General features: G+C 43.6%; 1 protein-coding gene across 2 annotated transcripts in view; it reads left to right on the top strand.

The window, feature by feature from the left end:
* Nucleotides 1-25,242, top strand: part of SBNO2 (strawberry notch homolog 2) — a 209,644-nt gene that overhangs the window by 46,558 nt on the left and 137,844 nt on the right. For both annotated transcript variants that reach the window (XM_033956721.1, XM_033956720.1), the window contains exon 4: nt 23,123-23,231. In XM_033956721.1, coding sequence (XP_033812612.1) covers nt 23,123-23,231 — 109 coding nt within the window. The remainder of the gene's footprint in view (nt 1-23,122; nt 23,232-25,242) is intronic.

Below are 25,242 nucleotides of genomic sequence, written 5' to 3'. Positions count from 1 at the left end.
ATCCTAACTGGGGACCGCGCGCCTCCGTCGGGCGGGAGGGCACTCGCGCGTGCGCGGTGCGGCCTGCTAGAACTTTCCAAGTTCTTAGAGTGCAATCACTCTAAAATTGTCCGTACCGGGGCTCCGTCGGTGCCGTCACCCATCAGTCAAGAATATCTGCCTGCTGTCCCTGGATAACACCTGTTATGGTAAGTAACTGTGCTATACCACTCGGAGTCACAGCGGTTTCCAATTAAACATACACAAAGCAAGAAAACCAAAAAAGATAAAACAGTAAAAAAAAAAACCCCACCCAAAACATTCTTCAAAACATCATCAACACATATGAAAATCAAATTTACAAATCCTTCAATAACATATTTAAAAGAATAATACAAAAAATGGCCGATAAATTTAGGAAAGATAGATCAGAAATATGCGTCTACAAACATTTTCAACATCTTCTTGAAGCTGTAGTGATCTGCACATACTCTTAATTGCCCAGTAAGCTTGTTCCAATATGATATTCATACAGTGGAAAACATTTGGAGTTGAGTTGCCACTTCCTTAGCAACAGCAGCAGATGAATCCAGAGACCAATGGGATAGCACACATCTACCAGCAGATGATTAACAGATGGTCCTATTGGCTGGCACTCCTCCTGTATCTTCAGTATGCTCTATCTCCCAGCAGGTGATGGTCGCTATTCAACTAGCTCCTGAATTCTGGCTGTGACTGGAAAATTATTTTCTCTTGTTGAGGTCTCCCTTCAGTGAGACAGGGGTGTCCGGCTGAACGGTGCCGGCTTTAGGGGTTACACCTGGGCCCTCCAGGTTCCTGCTTCATCCTCCCTCCATTGTTAGAGGGTCTGACTGGGTCTCGATTTTTTTTCATCTTTCCCTTCTCTGTATAAAAAAAAAAAAAGGGAGACCACAGTTGCTACATTCTGCCCTGTTAGTGCTGCACAACCAGCTCTTATTGGCTTCAACCAACCCTAACAACAAGCTTGTGAGAATGTATGTGTTTTTTTTACTGTTGTTTGAACTTCAGATTCTGTTTGGGAGTCTTAGTACTGTGGGTTTGGTCAACGTACGTTTAAGGAATGGATATATTATTGAGGCTAGGTTTTATGACTAGAAATCCTTTCAGGGAGCCGGGACTTTTCCTGCCCTTTGCATGCACGCGCTTGGTTTCCTTGTTGGTTACAGCGCAGCAGTAGCGGTGCAATTTCATGCTTGCACATGTTTTCCTCGTTGGGTTTCAGTGCAGCAGTAGTAGTCCTGTTTATTCTGAGGCTCTCTTTCGTCGGTGTTTGTTACGGCCATGTGCAGCTGATTGTGCAGGTGCCGGTTTATAGCAGCGCACATGAGATGGGACATGTTTTTTCCGGTGCTGTGGGAAGCACCGCATCGTTCTTCTAGTTATTCCCCGAGTCTGATTTTCTTTCTATGCAGGCTGCAGCAGGGTAAATTTTGTGGGGCTTGAATCCGACTATGTTTCTAGGAGCATTGATGCAGCGGCCACGTGTCGGCGAGAATCAGGCGGGTGCTTGGGTCTCCGGCGATGGCGGGAGAGCTGCAGCGTTCCGGTAGTTTATTTCCAGCTAACTTGGGTCAGGGTATGCTGCGGCTTCTCTCCTTTCCGGTTCAGACAAGTTGTACGTGTTTCACCAGCTTTGGGACAAGCTTGGGCAGATTTATATGTCTATGTCTGTGTTCCTGCTGTATTCACTTGAAGAAAGCTGCTTGTTTAATCGGACTCTGGGGTTAGCACTCAAGGGGATTACCAGAGAGACTCTGACCTGTGCTAGGTCACCCAGTCTCAGTTTGTCTCCGGACTGGGTCGACATACGGCAAATCACGGCACAGTGAGATCAGCAGTAAGATAGTGCCCTGTATTTCACCGGGTATCTCATTATCTCTCTTGGGGTCCCTGCAGATTGAGCCTTTGTCTGTTGGTAACTGTCCTTCTTATTTGGGCCTCTGTGCTGCACTGCATGTGTCTAGTAGTGGCATATATGCCTAAAGGTAGTACAAACAGTTTCCAAGTGCGGGCTGTCTCTATGGGCATAATGACACTTCGCATCTTCCTGCGGCCAGGACTCTCTTTCTCTATTTCTGAGGGGGCCTGGACTTCAGATTTCCATGCTTATCACGCTGGTTTCTCCTGTCGCCATTTTCTCATGGCACATGCTAGACGGACCCCCCGACCAGACAGGAAGGGCTGTACAGCTCCTTCTAACTAGGAGCCAGTTACCTGTTCTATCAAACCCGCGGAGGAGCACACGTTATGTGGCTGTTAGCCTCATCCCTGAAGCTCTCATTAACGATGTAAGCTTTGTCTGACACCTGTTAGGATGCTGTTGTTTTCCATGGGGCAGTAGATGCAGCATCTTGATTGCATCTAGTACATATTCACTTTAAAGGACATATGTATTTCGCTCATGTTGCATGAAGTTAGTACTGTTTTCATGGTTCCTCTTTACATTGCGAAACTTATTCTTACAGATCCTACAGTTTTCATCCTGCCATTCCCTGACCTTCTGCACTTCATTCTGAGGGGATCTTGACTTCTTCCAATGACTCTTCAGGCTTTCTCGTGAGGGGGAAGATGCTATAATGTCAGGTCAGGGGGCTATGAACATTTTTCAGGATGCTTGCAACTTTGCATCCTTCTCAGGTTTCCTGTTCGTTCTTGGAGTCTCTGTTTTGTGTTTCCCTTTTAAGTGTTACTGGTCCTCAGGGCAGTTCTTGTAGTTCTTCAGGAACTAAGGGACGTTGTTCCACTTACATTGGGCATTGGGCAGGCTGGATCCCATTCTGCTGAATTAGTTTCTCAGGGTTACATATTTCTGCAGGAAAAACTGGGAGAATATTTACATTTTCACTATGGACTCCGAATCGGCACTAGGTTTGCTTGCCTCTCTTGGAGCAGCGCTTTTGGTTTTGGCATATGCCATTTCGCCTACCCAAGAAAATTAAAGTGTCATGGGATAGGTGTCAATGTTCAGTTGTGGATTAAGAATTGGTTATAGGATAGAAAACAGAGGGTAGGGTTAAATGGTCATTTTTCTGAATGGAGGAGAGTAAACAGTGGAGTGCCGCAGGGGTCTGTACTTGGACCGGTGCTATTTAACTTATTTATAAATGATCTGGAAATTGGAACAACAAGTGAAGTGATTACATTTGCAGATGACACTAAACTGTTCAAAGTTGTTAAAACACATGCGGATTGTGAAAAATTGCAGGTGGACCTTAGGAGATTGGAAGACTGGGCATCCAAATGTCAGATGAAATTTAATGTGGACAAATGCAAAGTGATGCACTTTGGGAAGAATAACCTGAATCACAGTTACCGGATGCTAGGGTCCACCTTGGAGAATAGCGCCCAAGAAAAGGATCTAGGTATCATTGTAGACAATATGATGAAATCTTCTGCAGCCAAAAAAGCAAATAGGATGCTAGGAATTATTAAAAAAGGGATGATTTAACAAGACTAAGAATGTTATAATGCTCCTGTATCGCTCCGTGGCATGACCTCATCTTGAGTATTGTATTCAATTCTGGTCTCCTTATCTCAAGAAAGATATAGTGGCGCTAGAAAAGGTTCAAAGAAGAGCAACCAAGATGATAAAGGGGATGGAACTCCTCTCGTATGAGGAAAAACTAAAAAGGTTAGGGCTCTTCAGCTTGAAGGAGAGATGGCTGAGGGGAGATATGATTGAAGTCTACAAAATCCTGAGTGGAGAAGAATGGGTACAAGTGGATTGATTTTTCACTCTCAAAAATTATAAAGACTAGGGGACACTCGATGAAGTTACAGGGAAATACTTTAAAAGCAAATTGGAGGAAATTTTTTTTAACTCAGAGAATAGTTAAACTCTGGAATGCATTGCCAGAGGATGTGGTAAGAGCAGATAGCATAGCTGGTTTTAAGAAAGGTATGGACAAGTTACTGAAAGAAAAGTCCATAGTCTGTTTTTGAGAAAGACACAGGGGAAGCCACTGCCCTGTATCGGTAGCATGGAATATTGCTACACCTTGGATTTTGGCCAGGTACTGGTGACATGGATTGACCACCGTGGGAATTGGCTACTGGGCTTGATGGACCATTGGTCTGACCCAGTGAGGCTATTCTTATGTGTTACTTAAGTTCAGACTGTACTTGGTATTGGAATTTGGATTTAGATCATCTCTTTCTCAGTAATGGCTTAAGGCAGGTTACATTAAGTACAGTAGATATTTTTCATGTCCCTGGAGAGCTTATAATTTTTAAGTTTTGTATTTGAGACAACGGAAGGAGGAAGAGAAAGGGGAGATGCTGGATGAGAGCAGGGACAGCAGATGCTGTATGAAGTAGGGGAGAGACAGGAGAGTTTGCTGACCCTGAAACATAGAAACATGATGGCAGATAAAGGCCAAATGGCCCATCTGGTCTGCCCATCAACAGTAACCATTATCTCTTCCTCTCTCTGAGAGATCCCATGTGCCTATCCCAGGCCCTCTTGAATTCAGACACAGTCTCTGTCTCCACCACCTATACCAGTAGACTGTTCCATGCATCTACCACCCTTTCTGTGAAAAAAAGTATTTTCTTAGATTACTCCTGAGCCTATCACCTCTTAATTTCATCCTATGCTCTCTCATTCCAGAGCTTCCTTTCAAATGAAAGAGACTCGAATCATGCACATTTATTCCATGTAGGTATTTAAACATCTCTATCATATCTCCCCTTTCCCGCCTTTCTTCCACTGGATGGTAGACAGAGAGAAAGAGGTGGCCGACTTTGGATGGAAGGGGGAGAGTGAGGGAGGAAAACAAGGGACACTGATGATTGATACTTTTAAGATCAAATTGTCAGACTATTTGTGTTTATTTGAGAATGAAAAACTCTCATTTCTTCTTCCTTCACAACTTCAAACTCTATCCATCTCTCCATACAGGACATCATCTGTGATGTTGTATTTAATGACTACCTTAATGGAGCTGAACTACGCTTCAACTTCTCCTTCAAAAAATCCATAAACAGTCCACATCTGGTCCTTCATTATTTACCATCCCCTTGTAACCATCTACCAAATACTGAACTGTGTGATACAGCTCATGAGGTCTATTGACTGCGTTCTTTATTCTCTCTTGAAAAAAAATCTTACTTATTAAAGGTTGTACTACAACCCATACATTAATTGATGTTTGTTCTACGGGAATTATTCAACAATTAGCAGGGAAAGTTGCCCCTTTTTTAATGACTCTGGTAAATATTTCATTTCAGGGAAGCCTTTATCCTGATGGATGTAAGCAATCTACAGTTAAACCGGTTTTGAAGAAGAAAGGTGCCGATTTGAAGCAAAGGGCTAATTTTCATCCTATTTCGATGTTTCCTTTTTTGAGAAAAGTGTTAGAGAAAATGGTCTTAGATCAGTTAGTTAACTTTATTGACCAGGTGGGTTGTTTAACTCCATATCCGTTTGGTTTCATAAAGGCACATATTGTGGAACTTCTGTTAATGTCTGTGGTGGATGTTTTGTGGCAGGGTATGAACCATTGTGAGACCTTTTGTTTGGTTTCTATTGATGTATCTGGTGCATTTGATTCTGTGGACCTAGATCTGATGTTGTGGAAATTGGAAAGATTAGGACTAGGAGATGTAGTATTACAATGGATTAGATATTACTTAATAGGCTGTATTTTTTGGGTGTTTGATGGTGTTGGCTTCAAGAGAGGCTTCAGAGAAAAGGGGAGTCCCACAAGGCTCAGCATTATCATTTTTTGTTTAATATTTATGTGGCATCAATTGGGAAGGTGTTTGATCAATTGCAAGTTCATTATTGACATTATGCTGATGATATTTTGTTTTTCTTCCCAGTAGATAAATGGGGAAATGATTTGCAGTATGTTGAAGATAGAAGAATGGATGAGTGACCATGGTCTGTGTCTGAATGTGGGAAAAGCAGAAGTGATGTTTGTTGAACAGAGTGGAGAAGAAAAATGTCCTGATACGATAAATGTATTGGGGGTACAATTGTCAGTGAAGAAACAAATTACAGTGCTAGGGGTTGTATTGGACCCAGGTTTGACTATGAAATGGCAGTTTAAGACAGTAAAGACATGTTTTGGTCGCTAGTCTCATTTTGATTTCAGAACTATTGTACAAGGGATGGTATTATCACGATTGGATTACTGTAATACTCTTTACCTCGGTGTTTCTAAAATGAGGAGTAAGGTGTTAGTTAACCAACCTTGCTGCTTTTTGTATTGCAGATATTAAGCTTTGGAACGTATTGGTGGAATAGTTTCAGCTGTGTTCTGACTAGTTAAGCTTTTTAAAATTATTGAAAACATAATTGATTGTTACAGCATTTTTGTGAAATGTCCAAGGTTTTCAGTGGCACAATGGGTTATTTTAAGAGTACACTTCCCCCTCCGTATTCACGAATTCCATATCTACGGATTTGGTTATTCGTGATTTTTGACCAAAAAATAAATTTTAATTTTTCGGGCTTTTAGCCCTGTAAGCTCCCCCCCCCCCCATAAACCTTACATGGTGGTCTAGCAGGTTTTCAGGCAGGAGCGATCTTCCCACACTCCTGCTCCGTGCAGATCGCTCACAGGAAATGGCTCGAGAGACTACGGGAGCTCAAGGCAGCCATTTCCTGTGAGCGATCTGCATGGGGGAAGGAGTGTGGGAAGATGGCTCCTTCCTGAAACCCCACTAGACCACCAGGTAAGGCTTAAGGTGGGGCTTACAGGGCTAAAAATAGCTGTGGGAAGCCGGGAATAAGGGCAGAACTGGCCCAAATATTATTTGCGGTTTTTCCATATTCGCGGGTCGGCTCTGCCCCTAACCCCTGCGAATACGGAGGGGGAAGTGTAGTTGTTTTTAAGATTATGTTTTGTGATGTTTATTCCTAGGTTTTTATGTTGGTACTCTGTGTAAATCGCCTAGTTGTAGACGGTTTATACATTTTAAAAATTAATAAATAAGATTCCTTTCACTAAGGCGCATTAGCCATTTTAGCATGCACTAAATTCTAATGCGTCCATAGAATATAATGGACGCGTTAGCATGTGCTAATATTTAGGACGTGCTAAAATGGCTAGTGCACCTTAGTGAAAGGACCCCTAAGTGACTTGTCCAAGGTCCCAAGCAACTGGCTTCCCTAGTTCTCAGCTGACTGTTCTAACCATGTTTAGTAATCGGCAAACTAAAGGTTAGTGGAGCTGAAGCCTGGTGGCCCTTTAGCAACCTATCAAAAACATTGGGCTCCTTTTACTAAGCCGTTTTAGCGCACGCTAAACGCTAACGCATCCATAGACTATAATGGATGCGTTAGCATTCAGTGCGCGCTAAAACAGCTAGCGCACCTGGTCAAAGAACCCCATTGCTAGGTAAATTATTTTATGGTCGTAGTGCAGTGTGACATATTGCAATAATAGGGGAAATCAGAATGGAGGAGAGGGTTAAAAATATTTTTCACATCACTGTATTCCTATTTAAGTTACTTTTTAATATTGTTTTAATATGTAAAATAGTATAAATATATTTTATGTGCAGCCTTATATTTTCTTTCCCGGTCAATAGAAATAATTTAAGTTCTTTTTTTTTTAATATAACTTGGCATAATTTTCAAAAATTGCTTGTCTTTACACCACCACTACGCATGCGTCAGTCCAGCCCAAATCAGCTGCTGCTCAGAATGCATCATGACTTGCACATCTGCTTTCCTGGCTTAGAGGGAACATTGACACAGAGGTTGCAGTGCTCTGAGCAATAGCAAAACTTATTTATCAGCTTTCAATGATATCACAGTGTGCACTGTTTCAATGACTAGTTTCTCTTGGTATGATATTCAACCACTCTTTATCATTTGAATCATACATCTCATGAATTGTTCAAAAGTCTTTTCTGACTCTGTGTAAGATTTGTAGTTGGAGACCGTTATTGGACAACTTTGCTGTCCATGTTTTCATTTTAACTAAAGATGACTACTGTAATTCTTTAATGTCATTTATCTCCCTGAGGAGACTACAACTGATTCATAACACTGCAGTTAAATTAATCTATAATGCATACAGATTCAGCCATGTCACTCCTCTGCTTATGGAATAGTATTGGTTCCCAATATATAAGCATATGCAATAGGATTTAGTATTGGATTCTTGCTTTTACTTATTCAGCTTTCTGTAAGGACCTTCCTGTTTACCTGTCCTCCCTTTTATCCCTATATCAGCCTTCTTAGAGCTAGCACTCTTGACTCTGTACCTTCTGGGCAGGCTCAGATTCGACACTTCTCTCACCACAGCTTTTAATTTTGTGGCTTTTCACTCTGAAATGTATTTCTAGTTGACTTACATTCTAAACCTTCTCTTTAGAAATGTAAAGCTTCTCTTAGAACCTGACACTTTCGCCATGAACTTCCTGATTCTTTATAACTAATTTGCTATTTTGTTTGGGTCTTATTTTATATGAAGGGCTGTTGTTCAGTACTTACCCCCTCTCTCCTTTAGTGTTTCGTTACCACCGTCTCTTGGAATTTATTGTTGTGTGATGGGATGCATCCTCTCTCACGCTTTGATGTGTTGGTGCCATAGTTACTGTTATCTCACTTGGCTGTCTGTGAACTTTGATCCAATTTTACTGAATATGTACTCCTCCAAGATAATTTCCCAAATGTGCAGAATTTAAATATTGCAAATACGGTAAATCTGATATTACTGCATCTTAGTTCTAGGTTACATTTTACAGTGATTGTTTTGGCTGTTTAATCCTTTTTTAGAGAAAAGATGTGATGTTATGTTAATCAGGTTTTCTATTCCACCTTTACCTATTCAGTTCAAGGTCAAATTACATCAAAAGAAGTTGGGTCAGTTACCCAGGAAGTTACAATGAACTGTTTGACATGGACATTCAATTGAGTTGATAGATAGATCAGTACAGTTATTAATACCCCCACCCCACACACACACTTTTTCTAAGCCGCAGTAGAGGTTTCTACTGTGGCCTGGAGTGCTAAATGCTCCGATGCTGCTCCAATGCTTGTAGAATTCCCATGAAGGTTGGAGCATTTAGCACTTTGGGCCATGATAGAAACCTCTACTGAAACTTAGTAAAAAGTGTGTGTATGGGGGGGGACGGACAGTTAGGTCATAGTTACTAATACCGTATTTTTCGCTCCATAAGACGCACCTGACCATAAGATGCACCCTAGATTTAGAGGAGGAAAAACCAAGAAAAAAATATTCTGAATCAAATTGTGCCTCTGAATCCAGTCCCCTAGAAAAATAGACAAATATTCTACAGCAGACAGATTTTGATCACTAAATTGAAATCCTACCTTTGTTGTCTGGTGATTTCTGGTTGCACTAGATAGTTCTTTCTTTCTTTTTCTTTCTTTCCTTCCTTACTTCCTCAGGCCCAACCATTGTCTCTTTCTATTCCCTCCCTCCCTCCCTCCTTCCTTCCTATGTCCTGAGTTCTTGCCCCCTCACCCTCACTGCCTTCCAGCCTTTGTCCTTCCTCTCTCCCGCACCGAAGCCTGCCTGCCTTCCTTCCTCCCTGCCGATTCCTCCTCCCTGGTCTGCCACTCGCCCACTGCTGCCGCAACTCCACAAAGCCTGCTTTCCTCCCTGCCGTGCTGATTCCTTCTCCCTGGTCCACCAACAGGCACTGCCACCATTGCAGAATGACCCTTCCCTCCCCTGGAACCAGACTTTTTTGCAGGTGCCATAAAGAGCACAAAAAAAAACCTTCACCAAACCCTGGTAAACCCCAACCTACCAACACCCCATTACCCCAAATAACCAAAGGCTCACCTCCCAGGCCGTGCCCCACCAATGCCACTAGCACTCCCGCACCAAACCACACACATAACCCTGAACTTGCCACAGGAACGATCCTCAAGGCCACACTACAGGAACTGGAGCTCTGCCGACGTCTCAGGAGACTGAAGATCCCTCCGACCAAAATGAGGCGACTGCACTCTTGGACTGCAGCTCACTCAATGAGGACACCCGAGGGCTTCAGGGAAAAGTAGCGCTGTTTGCCGACGACGCCAAACTGTGTAAGATAGTAGGTGAAAGCGATATCACGGATGGTATGGAGCAGGATCTGATCAAGTTGGAAAACTGGTCCTCAACATGGCAGCTGGGCTTCAACGCAAAGAAGTGTAAGGTGATGCATCTTGGCAGCAGAAATCCATGCAGAACATACACCTTGAATGGAGAAACACTAGCTATGACCTCAGAAGAACAGGACTTGGGAGTAATTATCAGTGCAGACATGAAGGCTGCCAAACAAGTAGAGAAGGCCTCATCCAAGGCAAGGCGGATGATAGGATGTATCAATAGAAGCTTCGTCAGCCGTAAACCTGTAGTCATAATGCCACTGTACAGAACCATGGTGAGGCCTCATCTGGAGTACTGTGTGCAATTCTGGAGGCCACATTACCGTAAAGATGTACTTCGAGCTGAGTCGGTCCAGCGAATGGCCACTAGGATGGTCTCCGGACTCAAGGGTCTCTCATACGAGGAAAGACTGGGCAAGTTACAGCACTACTCTCTAGAGGGGTGACATGATTGAGACATTTAAGTACGTTACAGGTCGTGTCGAGGTGGAAAACGACATATTCTTTCCTAAGGGACCTTCAGTCACAAGGGGGCACCCGCTCAAACTCAGAGGCGGGAGATTTGGTGGTGACACCAGGAAGTATTTCTTTACAGAAAGGGTGGTGGATCACTGGAACAAACTACCGGTGCAGGTGATCAAGGCCACTAGCGTGCTCGACTTTAAGAATAAATGGAACATCCACGTGGGATCTCTATGTGGGTCGAGCAGCACTCTGACTTAATGGGGTGGGACAGTAGAGTGGGCAGACTTGATGGGTTATAGCCCTTTTCTGCCGTCATCTTTCTATGTTTCTATGTTTCTATGATACCGCTGCCGACATGGCAAAGCATCTGACTCCTGCTACCGCAACTCCACGAAGGGCCGACGACCTGCATTTGGGCCCACAAGCCTTCCCCAACGTCAATTCTGACGTTGGAGAGAAAGTCCGGGCCAGCCAATCGCTGGTCCGGACCTTCTCTCCAATGTCAGAATTGACGTTGGGGCAAGACTTGTGGGCCCAATTGCACACCGCTGGCCCTTCCTTTCCTGCGGTGGCAAGTGGGTAAGAGGGTGGCGACCAGCACCAGCAGTAGTGGGGGGCGGGTGCTGAACAGCAGCAGAACACCGGGGGTGGGGTGTGGAGGTGTATTCGCTCCATATGACGCACCCCCTTTTGGGGGATGAAAAAAGTGCATCTTATGGAGCGAAAAATATGGTTTATGGTTACAAGTTTAAGTAGGTCGTCTTTGGCTCGTCAATATGTCCCAGGAGTTGCATTGGACAGTTTAGAAATGGGCTTTTACAATTACTATTACAGTTACAGTACTTCTGGCTAGCTCCCTGTCTTGGTACAGAAATGCTTTTAAAAGTTTTCTGAACCTGAGATAGTGGCCACAAGATCATAGTGTACGTTCTAGCATTTTGCTAATTGATATTGGTTGGGTAAGGTAATTTGCCTGGTACACTTGAGAATTTTAAGTTGAAAAGATTTCTGATGGAATTTCTGTTGGAGACACCCTGGAGTAGGGTGTAATGGGGGAATTTTGCTTGTCAGTTTCCCAAGAGTCCTGGGATTGTGCTGCCTTTCCTTTTTTTTAGTGCATGGATTGCAGTAGTGGATTCTGTAGTCACAGCAGGTGACTTCTTTACAGTCTCCTTGCTGGGGATAGTAAGAATTGAAAAGGCAATATTTTACATAAATATTTATGCTTGTGCTGTAGAATAAAACGATTCCTGGAAATCTGCCTTCTGATCCAAATTGTGCAGCCTTCTGGGCATAGTAACTGAGTTTCTGCCTGGTTGCAATCAGCCATTTTGGCTCCTATTAACTAATTTATTTTCTTCCTCTGCACACTGCTTGCTAAGACAGCCCCTACAGCCTTCTGAACTTCTATCCCATCCCCATTCTTCTGGTATAGACATAGCACATAATAGTCAGTGGAACATGTGTTCCTTTCTGTGTTTACTTGGCATACATTGGTATATGTGTGCCAGACATGCTGTCTGTGCATATGAGAGAGCTCCTGAGCTGTTTTTATGATTTTCTGGAGATGAGATGTTATCTCCTCTTCTCCACCCATCACCTCAGACAGCCTCTTTGGAAAGAGACTTTGTATTGAAACAGGTATTTCCTGTTTTCTGCTTCAGTCTCCCCAGCTATCTGGCTGGGACTTGAGCATGTTTTGCTGCTGTGCTCTGCTGATGCTCTTTGAGCTCTCCTGTAAACTATAAAGAGCTTGTGTTCTGCTGGTGAGCACAACTCTTGAGTTTTGTGAAGTGTGAAGAGCCTGTATTCTGCTGATGCGCGCACTCCGTTTCTGGAGTATCCCTAGTTCAAATGCTTCTGTCATGTGCCAGACAGCATAAACAGATTATGGATAGATTTCCCCAAGCCTTTGTGAGTCATATGCTTAATCCTATGAGCAACCATTTTATCTTATATATTATTTTTTAATTTTGAGGTTTGTGTATATATATTTGCAACCAATTTTTTATTCTACAGAGAGGGTAGCCATGTCTGGACACTCCATTGATTCTATGGCTGTCCTTTTCTCTTTCTATAATGACTTGGCCTGTTCCAGAGTTTTGTATACTCGTACACACTGTGATACCTGGGATTAGCAGTGACCTACTGATTGGAGGGGGGGGAGTTAGGGATTGGGACTTTATACTGCCTTTTTGTAGTTATATAACAACACTCAAAGCGGTTTACATACAGGTACTTCAAGCATTTTCCCTATCTGTCCCAGTGGGCTTACAATTTATCTAATTTATTTATTTATTCAATTTTCTATACTGTTCTCCCAGGGGAGCTCAGAACAGTTTACATGAATTTATTCAGGTACTCAAGCATTTTTCCCTGTCTGTCCTGGTGAGCTCACAAACTATCTAATCTACCTGGGGCAATGGGGGGGGGGGATTAAGTGACTTGCCCAGGGTCACAAGGAGCAGCTGTAGCTTTAACCACTGCGCCACACTCTCCCCCTAATGTACCTGGGGAAGTAGAGGATTAGGTTTCTTGTCCAGGGTCACAGTGAAGTTATGCAGGGAGTTTCTGAATATATTTTTAATATATAATTATTCTACTGCCAAGTTACTAAAATGTGATATATAGTTTTCCAGCATGTGACAGGCAGAAAACATGTCTACAAATTTATGTTGTTTTTATTGCCATTGAGTGACGGATACAATTGCATCCTAGTAGATAATTCTGCATTAAACAAAGGATGCATTACCCGTTGAGGTTGTCCAAGAAAGATTATATATTAAGGCCCAAATTCCATATATGGCACCTAAAGATGTGTATGTACATGAATGTGCATAGGTGATGTATGCGCACAATTTAAATGCTTAATTGACCTAATTGGTGGCAATAACTGGCAATTTGTACTTCATAATTGATACTAAATGGAGTTATGGTAATTAAGGTTTACATGCACAACTTGGTAGGCACACTGCCCAAAATGTTATGCATCAGATTGTGTGTGAATCTGGAAAGAGGGTACACTTTCCCCCTCCCTATTCGCGGTTTCGAGGTTCGTGGTTTTGATTATCCGTGATTTTTTTTTTTAGTAGGGGGGAGAAAACTAAACCTGCGTTTTGGACCTTCCCTGCCTCCCTCCTGTCTTCCTCCCGGCATCCCGGCCTTACCTGGTGGTCTAGCGGGCTTTCGGGGCAAGAGCAATCTTCCTACACTCCTGCCGTGAGCTCCCGTCGTAGTCTCGAGGTAAGGCCGGCACAGGCTGCCCAGCCCAGAGAGGAACGATCTTCACTCTGCCCGGCTCGACACCGAAGTGGGGAAAGAGGGGAAACACCCGCACTGGCCTCTGCAAACATGCACGGAAGGAGGCGATCGGAGGCAAAGACCACCAGGTAAAGTCTGGGGATGGGTCAGAGCCGGCACAGAGTTATTCGAGATTCTTCACACTTCGCGATCCGGCTCTGTCCCTAACCCCCGCGAATACCGAGGGAGAAGTGTATTGTCAGGGCCGGATTGTGAGTGTTCTTTTAAATTTGCACTAGCGCAAACATCAACAATCGTGATGGTGATATCGCATGAATTGCAATTCAAATTAATTCCTCATCCACCGTACTCATAATTTGGCCCCATGTGACTTCTTTCTGTTTCCGAACCTGAAAAAATGGCTGGGAAAAAATTTTCTTCAGACTCTATAGACATAGTTGCTGTAAATAGCTATTTTTCTAGTTTAAGCGTTGTTGTATTTTACTGAAGGCATGAAAGGTCTGGAAAAACATTGGAATAAATGTATCAAGTTAAAAGGAGACTATGTTGAAAATAAATTTAAATTCCCCCCCCCCCAAAAAAAAATGGCGTTTTCTTGATTAGGCTGGATACTTTTCAATTGACCCTTGTACATAAACAAGGAGTTTGATCTCTTATAACCCCCCAATTGAATACAGAAGCCAAGCAATGTGCTCCCCATCCTCATCCCTCCCACTCCACATTATCAACGGCCTGCAAAACTCACGATAGGTGCTCTTTTAACAACCAGTTGAAGCCATCACTGAACCTCACGGCATTCTAACACAAATAATTTAAAATTAAACTTCCATCTCAGGAAGAAAGATTCTGAATATAAAAGTCCCATGTGGCAAGAAATTTTTTCCTGTGTTTTGGAATAAGATTTGCTTCTCTGACTTCCCAAATTATAAGAGTATGAAGTTTGCACTGCCAGACCCAGAAAGAGGGAGAGTCTGGCTGCGTCCAACAACTAAGGGGGCATATTTTCTCCAGCAAACTAGCTTTCTGAACAAATAACTTTACCCCAGACTCCCTTATTCCCAATTAATCTACTTTGTCTTCCTTCAGGGACCATCCTGATTCATTTTCCAAACGATGAATCTAGAAAGTTTAATACACTAAAACCTTGGATTGCAAGTAACTTGGTATGCAAGTGTTTTGCAAGACAAGCAAAACATTGTATTAAATTTTAATTTGATTTACAAACAAGGTCTTACAATACAAGTATATACAGTATACACACATCATCACAACTGAGCCGATGGTTATCTCTCTCTCTCTCTGACACTGCAGGAGTATAGTGACTGTTCTAAACAAGCAAGGTCTTGCAATACAAGTGCATGCAGTATTTTGTATTAAAGTTTTTGGGTTGTAGAGTTTCCATTATTTCTTATGGAGAAATTTGTTTCAATATACGAGTGTTTTGGATTACAAGCATGTTTTCGGAACAAATTATGCTCGCAAACCAAGGTTTTACTGTATTTGGGGGGAAAAAAAATGCCCCAAAAGCATGGTGAAAGTTATTAATCACTCTCCACATTTCAAACTAATCTAACTGGGTTGCCTCTAACCTGCTTAATCCCTGTTTAGGTACAGGGCAGCTCACAGCAAGAAAAAAGTTACAATTAAAAAAACAAAACAGCTTGAGGGGGAGGGGACTATAACTAGGGGGGTATTGCTTTTTGATAAGTGGCAGTACAGAGTTGGGGGGGGGGAGGTTTGGTATGAGTCGCAAACCTCCCTGTCTGGGTTGGACTGGGTTATGTATTTTGAACTGTTATGTCATGTTCTCTGGTGGTATTTCTTGTTGGTGTTTTCTCATATAAACCGATTTCACAGTAAAACAAAATACAGTCCAAAATATATTTTAAAAATATTTTTGGAAAAGATATATTTTCTTAATTTTTTAAAAGATATATAAGATGTCTGAGATTTTATACATAAAGAAAGATGCTTGGAAAAAAATAAATTTTAAAGTATTTTATCATAGCAATATATTTAAAAGAAGCAAAATAATAGTACAGCACTCCCCCAAAATTTGCAGGAGTTACGCTCTCGGCGTGACCGCAAATGTTGAAAAACCGCAAATATCGGAAGAGTACTGTAATCGGCACTCCCCTCCCTGTTGGAACTGCGCGAGCCATTGGGGAGGGGCAGTAATAAACTTACTGCTAAGCGAGGGAATGCATAGTATCAAGGTAAAACCAGGATCTTCAGGATTGTCAGTGCAGGAGAGTGCGAGGTAGCTGTTCTCCGGGCTGGGAAGCGCTGCCTCCTTCTCCTGCTTTATTATAGCAGCAACAGTGCAGAGAGTAACAGTGAGGAAGTGAGTGAGCCCCGCAGCACTCATCTCTGTAACGCCACCATTTTTTTTTTTTTAATGTATACTTCATTTGTCTTGCTCATTCAGCCTTATACTCGTGCAGCTTTTTCCTTGCTCGCCTTGATCAGCTTGCATGCTCGCAACAGACAGAGTTTGGATTCTGATTTTGATTTGAGTGTAGGGGAGGCGGCGAGGCGCCTGCGACATGGAAGGAGGAGTGGTTGGAGATGAGCGTCAGATAGACAGGCGCAGGGAGGAAGGTAAAAAAATGCGAATTACTGAGTGCAGTTCCTCTGGTGGAGGTGCCATCACCTCCCCCATCCAGAGACCAGATCAATGTACATCGCTTTAACAGTGTTTTTGGTCTCTATTCTATTCTATATAACATTATAGCCCACACTAAATTTAAGATGTGTACACACTTCTAACTCCCTGTATATATTATCTACCCAACTCCTATCACGCCCAGACCTTATAGCAACCCACACCACACCTCCAGAAAAGCTTATACCTTCTATGATAACTGTAACTGAATCAACAAAAAAGTTTTTTAAAAATGGGGTGATTAAAGCCCCATATATCCCAATGGTGTCAGCCAGTGTCCAAAGTTCAGAAAGGCTTATCAGGCCTTGTGATGATTACACATATTCCATGTGGCATAATAATTAGTGGCATTGTTTGAAAGTTTCTCCTTATATTTTTGGGGAACCTCATTTGTTCTGCATGTACTTATCCACAAAATTTTTGTGGGCTTATCTAAGAAGGATGTCATTCTTTTATGTGTGATCTTTAAGTGCACTGGGTAGAGTAAATTAAATTTATTAGGACTGTAAACCAGGCACCAGGCATGGATGTTATTTAAAAATACTATCGTGGAAACCCAGATCGGATGTATTCTGCATATTAACAAAAGTGGAAAGATGAGAAAATGAGAGCCAGCATAGTTAAAAGATGAAGTGAAAGAGGCTATTAGAACAAAAAAAAAAAAATCCTTTAAAGTAGTATATTGCAAACTGTGTGCCTTGCGAGATTCCAGGTGTGTTGCCAGGCACCAGGGAGGAGGAGAGGCACCAACATTGGCTGACTGCCTACAGGACTTGCTTCTCATGGCGAGAGGCACATCCTGTAGGCAGTCAGCCGATGCCTCTCCTCCTCTCTGGCATTTCTCCTCCGTGCACCTTTCTTTTTCAGCAACCCCCACTGGCATCTCAGGGCCCCGCATGGATGTTGATGTGATGATGTCATGCATGTGCATGATATAATCATGTTGCCGCCCAAGCACTTCCGGATAACTCCCCCCCCCCCCCAAAATTTACTGTGCTGTCGGCTCACAAAGTTTGCGAGACACTGTTTTAAAGAATATAAAAATGATCCAAATTTAAGAAAATAAGAAGAGACATAAGCATTGGCAGGTTAGATGCAAAGCATTGATAAAGAAAACAAAAAAAATATGAAGAGAAACTTGCTAAATAGGCAAAAACTCATAGTAACAATTTTTTTAGGTACATCAGAAGCAGAAAACCTGTGAGGGAAGCCGTGATACCATTGGATGATCAAAAGCAAAAGGGGCGCTCAAGGAGGATAAGGCCATAGCAGAGAGACTAAATTAATTCTTTGTTTCAGTCTTTATGGGAGAAGATGTAAAAGATCTACCTGAACCGGAAATGGTTTTCAAGGGTGCTGATGCAGAGGAACTAAATGAAATCTTGGTGAACCTGGAAGACATACTAAGCCAATTGACAAGTTAAAGAGTGATAAATCACCTGGATCGGATGCTATACATCTCAGGGTACTGAAAGAGCTCAAAGATGAAATTGCTGATCTGCTATTAGTGATCTGTAACTTGTCGCTAAAATTGTTTTTAGTACCTGAAGATTGGAGAATGGCAAATATTACACTGATTTTTTAAAAAAGTGTTCCAGGGGAGATCTGGTAAGCCTGACTTCAGTGCTGGGTAAAATAGTGGAAACAATTATAAAAAATAAAATTGATTTAAAACAAACATGATTTAACGGAGAGTGTAGACAAACATGATTTAACGGAGTTAGCATAGGTTCAGCCAAGGGAGGTCTTGCCTTATCAATTTGCTTGACTTCTTTGAAGGTGTGAATAAAGGTGTATAAAGGTGAGCCAGTTGATGTAGTATATCTAGATTTTCAGAAAGTCTTTGACAAAGTTCCTCATGAGAGGCTCTTGAGAAAATTAGAGTCATGAGATAGGAGGCAATGATCAGTTGTAGCTTAGGAACTGGTTATCTTACAGAAAACAGAGGGTAGGGTCATTTTTCTCAATGGAGGAGGGTAAATAGTGGAGTGCCACAGGGATCTATACTGGGACCTATGCTACTTATTTATAAATGAACTGGAAATTGGAACGACGAGTGAGTTGGTTAAATTTACGGATGACACTAAACCATTCAGAGTTGTTAAAACACATGTAGACCGTGAAAAATTGCAGTAGACTCTAGGAAATTGGAAGACTGGGTGTCCAAATGGCAGATGAAATTTAATGTGGATAAATGCAAAGTGATGCACATTGAGAAGAATAACCCAAATCATAGTTATCGGATGCTAGGGTATGCGCCCAAGAAAAAGATCTGGGTGTTTTTTGGACTTTTATTTTTTAAAAAAAATTATGCCCCTAATAGTGTGCTGGGCAGCATCTGCACTGGGCTCCGTTGAGGTGATGTCACCTTTGTATAAGGATTCCTGTTAGAGAAAAAATCTGTCCCCGTCACTGCCCCGTCCCCGGCCCACCATCCTCTTCACCGCCCCGTCACCGCCATTCCCTTCACCACCCTGTCACCATCATCCCTTTCACCGCCCCGTCACCGTCGCTGCCATCCCATTCACTGCCCCGTCACCATCCCCGCAGCATCCATATAAGCCTCAGTACTGCAATATTTAGCTTATTCCTTCCTTATAAATCAAAGTTCTGGCTGCTGAACTAGAGAAAGAGATGATCAGCTGGCAGGGCTTTGTTTATATAAATTTTTATCAACACAATTAATATACTACTGTATCCTAAAGCAAAGAAAATAAATATAATTTTTTTTTCTACCTTTGTTGTCTGGTTTCTGCTTTCTGCTTTCCTCATCTTCTTATTCAATTCCTTCCATCCACTGTGTGTCTTCTCTCTGCGTCTTCCATTTGCTCTGTTATTGTGCCTCTCCCTTCACCCCCACCCCCCAATTGGTCTGGCACCCATCTTCTTCCCTCCGCTCCCCCATAGTCTGGTATCTGTCTTCCCTTCCAGTGTCTTCTCCCCACTCTGTCTTCCACATTTCCCTTCAGGGTCTGTTCCTCTCCACCCTCCTTAAATGTCTGTTCTATTCCATTCCACCACCACCCTTCCCTCCCTCCTTCACCATCTGTTCCTTTCTACCACCCTTCAGCTCCTCTCGTGCAGCCTATCTATCTACCTCCCTCCCTCTTACTTTCGTGGTATGTTACAATGTAATTTGTGCAAGCCGCTGGTCCCCAAACAATCTCGCTTCTGTGTTCCTATTTTCCCCATTTCTAATATCTCCCCTATGTATCTGGCATTGCCCCCCCCTGTGTCCATATACCATCCCCATGACATGTATATCCCCTTTATATCTCTGTCCCTATGCCCCCATGCACATAATTTCCCCTCTGTTTCTGTTACCTTCCTGTGTCCAGATTCCCCTGTCTTCCTCTTCCACACCAATCTGTCTCTTCTCTGCAATCCCATCTTGCTTCTTTCCCTCTTTCTTCCCCCCCCCTGCTTCCAGCATCTGACTCACCTGCCTGCCCTCCCCTTTCTTTCCTGCTGTGGGTTTCTTTCTCTCCCTCTTCATCCCCTTGGCCCAGAATCTTTTTCCCTCCCACTGCCTCTTTCCTAGTGTGAGCCATTTTACAGGAGAAGTTAGGCTCCTCAAGTAGAAAAAGCACTTTGACCCCTAGCAAAGGATTATCTTCTGGGGAGGAGGTCCTCCTCCCAAATCTTTGGACTCTAGTGTTGGTGCACAACTTCAGTCTCTTTCTGTTAAAATATTATCATTTACATTTCTGATATTATGATTCTCTACATGGCGCAGTTTCTCTACCTGTTACTGAAGAGATTACTTTGAAAGATGAATGGAATTGTCTCCCCAGTGAAGAAATCTAGGATCGCGCGGTCCAGCAGCCCCCTCCCGCCCGATTGCAGCGTTCAGTTAACTCCCTCCCTCCACCTCACCTTAGATGCCGAGTTTGCCGGCTTTCTTTTTTGCCCAGCTGCACGCGTTCAAAAAGCCGCACATGCTGCTGCTCTGTTGTTCAATCTTCTCCTCTGAGGCAACCGGAAACAGGAAGTTGCAGCAGAGGAGAAGAATGAATAGCTTGAGCAGCCACGCGTGCGGCTGGGCGAAAAAGAAAGCCAGCAAACTCTGTCTGCATCTAAGGTAAGGTGGAGGGAGGGAGATGGCGGAACGCTACGATCAGGCGGGTGGGGGCTGCTGGACCTCACTGCGGAGACAAGTCCATTCACCGCTCCACGGGGTGGTGAATGGCCTTGTCCCCGCCCCGCAGCGACCACTATTTTTACTTTCCCTGTTTCGGCGGGTTACCTGCGGCTACTTGCGGGTAACAATCACCGTGTCATTCTCTAATTCCTGTCCTGCTATCCTTGGAGAACACCTGCTACAGGTAAGTAACTTTGCTTTATTCTACCGTATGCATCAGGAGGGATTCCTGTTTCCTTCCAGGCTGCAGCCAGTGCCATCCAGGCTGCATTCAGACAATACCAAACCAGAAATATTTTAAAGAGAGTAAAGCCCAGAATAGACCTAGTAAGTAAAAAGATCCCTCTATCCCCAGGAGACTTGAAGCTCCATGAGGAGTCTAATTTGAAACTAGATACTTATTCTAAATGCTTTAGCTTTATAGCAGGTCCAACAGATATCCTCAATTGTGCCTTTATATCACAGAGCCTCCAACACATAAGAGGAACAGCTGGAAACCAGCAATTACAGCTTCTCTGGGGTCAAATACCAACAATATGTGCTAAACATTAACACACAGTTCTAACACTTGCTTACTGAATTGGCCCCAGAGTTTGTTAAGTATATGATCATTCTCACAGATTGTTTTTCTTGCTTTTAAAGATCAGTTGTCATCAATATGCAGTTTGCAGGAATAAAGCTTTCTTTCTGGCTATTTTATATGTGAGGGTGATTGTAGCAGGAGCTTTTATGCTCCCCAGGGCACAAAAAAAGGAGTGATCTCCCCTTTACTGCAGGGATGTTGTTGCAAACAGCTCAAGATAAGTGGGCAGTTGCTGGTGGACTGAGGCCAAGGTTTTAAAAACCTGTGTTAAAAAGTGATGATCTGCTAACGCAGCCGTTTCAATACTGAATCTAAAAACCTGAGACATTCTTTAAAAATCGCACATGCAAATAAGATCAGCGGACAGCAGCGAAGATTTTCTACATTTGCATGTACCCTTCGCTGATGGGCACATGCGCAGAAAAAACTCATACAAAAACACACTCTCCCGCTGCCCCTGTGTTGTGATGCAATAGGAGAGATGCCCACTGTCTCCTGCTTCACAAAAAAAAAAAATCCTGCCTGAACAGACCCAAATGCCCCCCCTCTCCCCCCACAGCACTCTCTCCTGCTGTACATTATATAAAAAAAGGAATTTAAAAATCCTGCTGGGCCCAACCCAAATGTGCACTCCCCCTCCCCGGCAGTAGGAGAGATGTCCACTCTCTCCTGCTGCACTAAAAAAAAATCTTGCCTGAACAGACCCGAATGTGCACCCTCCTCCCCTGTTGCACTAAACTACCTGCCCTGACTAGTATTGATCCCCCTCTCCCTTACCCTTCTTCCATATAGGAGGGGCCTTAAACACCCTGGGCCAATCAGAACCTCAGACCCCTCCCCAGATGCATCAAGAAGGCTCCTAGAGCTTTGATTGGCCCGGACACCCCTTAGGCGGGGTCGTAGGCATCTGGGCCAATCAGAGCCCTAGGAGCCTTCCTGATGCATCCGGAGAGAGGCCTGAGGCTCTGATTGGCCCAAGTTTTTTAAGGCCCCTCACAAAGAAGGGAACTTAAACACCCTAGGCCACTCTGGTCCCTTCCCGGTGCATCCCAAGATGCACTGGGGAGGGGAATACCCAGTTTAGATGACGCAGCAGCAGCAGTGAGGATGTCCATCTCCGTGTTCAGGTAAGGGAGAGGGGGGTCACTACTAGTCAGGGCAGGTAGTTTAGTGCAGCAGGAGAGAATGGGTGCACATTTGGGTCAGGCCTGGCAAAATTTTTTTTCATAATTTTTTTATTTAGTGCAGCAGGAGAGAGTGAGCATCTTTCCTGCTGCCGCAGGGGTGTTCAGGTCTGTTTGGGCAGGATTTTTTTTTTTTTTTTAGTGCAGCAGGAGAGAGTGGGCATCTCTCCTGCTGCCAGGGTTTGCGGCCAGGATGTTAGGGAAGGTGTGCTGTGATGCAGCAGAGAGAATGGGCATCTTTCCTTCTGTATCACAACACAGATGGGTTTTCTAGCAGTCTCTGACACTGACCGGCACCCCTAGACCAGTTGCTTTTTTTAGTCGCCAAAAGCCGATGCTGCTTTTTAAAAATGGCTCAGCATTTTTTAAGTATCCACCAGAAGGCTCATTTCAATGTTGAAGAACCCATTTGCATGTCAGTGTCGGAGACTGCTAGAAACCTCACTAAAGACAGAGATAATCTGCTTTGAAAATCCGCCGCTAAACTGCGTACAGGCTAAACCACTAGAAAGCAGTTTAGCAATGGTATTAAACTTTTGAGAATCTTCCTCTGAGTTAGGGAGCTTTCCTTTTGCTTTGGAGAGAAGCTAGAAATGGCTGAATGGGGAAGTGAATACAGTTGCATGTGCCGCAGTTCAGGGGGACATGTACTAGTGGGTTCAGTTAGGCAGGAAATGTCATCTCTCTCTGTCTCTCTCTTTTTTTTTTTTTTTTTTTGCAGGCAATATTTTAATAATGCAGATTTGTACTCTAATGCCTTTTGCGACACAAACTATGCAGCAGGGAACTCATCCAACAACTTTGCACCAAGAAACGGAGGCTTTCTGCAGGTACAGTACCCTGGTCTATTTCATGGCTTGATTTCTCTTTCTGCTTGGGAGCAATTGTTTTCTCTATAATCCTTGGGTAAACTAATGTGGTTGCTGTGTTATTCCACTTGAATGTGCAGAACTAAGCTTATGGAATGTTTCACTTGGGGTTTATTTTTAACTATATTATATAATGTATACTTTGTGAGAATTCTGGGAAGCTGCATACTGGTACCACTTGCTATTCTGAGAATGACTGTATTTTATCCTGTTGTCTCTGTCATTTCTGCTTATGTTGAGTGCCCTTGTCTTTTGGGCTGGTAATTCAACTCTTAGCTTAGCCCTTGAATTGAATTCAAGCTCAGCAGCAGCTCCAGAGTCCCAGTCCTTGACCTGGTTTAGCTGCTGATTGTGTGGATTGCACTTAGGAAGTTGCTCCAGCAGGGGCATGTCAGAAACAAATTAGCATTTTGCTTTCAGGGAATTGATTTTGGTGAAAGAAGAGTCAATATTGGGAAATGGAATTTTGGATTTCTCAAGGATTCTTTCCCATGGCCACTAAATGTTTGACAGATTGAAAATTTTCAAAAAGACGTGATATTTCATTTTTTTTTACTTCTGATAAAATGTCCTGGTTTTGTTAATTTGGGGACTTAAAAGCACAATTTTTGCATATGTCTTCTAGGCAGAAAATTGACATCCAAGTGTAAATGTTCAGTTTGTAGATTATTTCACAAAGATATATAAAGGTAAAGCATTATTTATATATCAGGGGTCATCAACCTGTGGCTCATCTGCCATGTGGTTGTAGTTCTCCAGGCCCTGACCCTTTAATCTCCCTCCCAACACCACAATTCCCCCCCCCCCAGGCCCAACTGAGGTACCTGGTGGTCCAGTGGGGGGGGGGGGTAGGAGTCTTTGTGGCAGGAATACAGCCCTCTCACTACTTCCTCCTTGCTGCTGCCTTCTAAAATGGCTGATGTGAACGCTCATGGCAGCTCACGGTACTACTGGAAATGCAGTGAGTAGCCGTGACTGGTCATGGCAGCCATGTGGAGGCAGGAGCGAGAGGGCTGCAGGCCTACCACGAAGACCCCGCTGGAACACCAGGTACCTTGGTAGGACTGGGGGGAAGGGGCATTGTGTGGAGTTGGGAGGGAGATTAAAGGGTCGGGGCCTGGAGAATAAACCTTGGCTATGGATTGGGGGGAGGGGGATAGGTAGGGGAGGGAAAAGTGGTGCAGAGACCTGTTTGGAGTTGAAGGGAAGAAAGAGGGAAGAGAAGCTAGACCTTGGGGAGGGAGGAGAGAGTGAGAGACCTTGAATATTTCCCTTCTCTACCCATTGCGGTTCTTTGTAAATCTCGGGTTTAATTTTTAGGATAAATTGTCTCTTTGCTTTAAAAAGGTTGCCGACCCCTGGAATGTATATGTAATATAGATATTTAGATATACAGTAGACCAGGGGTGCCCAATACGTTGATCGCAATTGACCGGTTGATCGCTCAGGCAACCCCAGTTGATCGCGGAGCCATGCGGTTTCCCTTCTCTTTTTTTCCCCTCCTGACCGGCGTCCAATTAATCCGCCTCTTGAAGAACGCCGGCCAATCAGAGTGCTGGCAGGGCGGGGTTAGAAGGTCAGCGGGGGATGGAGCTTAGCGCCCTATTACAGGAGATAGAAGCACCTGTTGTGGTAAGAGCCGAGGACTTAGTGCTGCTCGATTCAACTTGATTCATATTGGGTGAATCGATACGATTTAAACCCCCCTAAAAAAATCAGCCTCCCAATTCAGTGATTGACCCTCCCCCCTCGCCCCCTAAAGCAGGATCGGCAGCGCTGCTTCTTGATGACCGGCCACCGCCACTCCTGCTTTAGAAGGCAAGGGGGGAGGGTCAGTCGGGAAGTGCTGTGGTGTCCGGCTTTCTTCCTGGCCTCCTGCGAATCCCTTTATCTAATTCCAGAAGGGAGCAGCCTGCAGAGAAGATCGCTGATACTTTAGCGATTCTTGCAGGTTGCCATAGGCCGCAGGAGC

The sequence above is a fragment of the Geotrypetes seraphini genome, chromosome 8 (assembly GCF_902459505.1).
Source record: "Geotrypetes seraphini chromosome 8, aGeoSer1.1, whole genome shotgun sequence".
Lineage (NCBI taxonomy): Eukaryota > Metazoa > Chordata > Amphibia > Gymnophiona > Dermophiidae > Geotrypetes > Geotrypetes seraphini.
The sequence above is the reverse complement of the archived record's forward strand: the minus strand, read 5'-3'. Positions and strand labels throughout refer to the sequence as shown.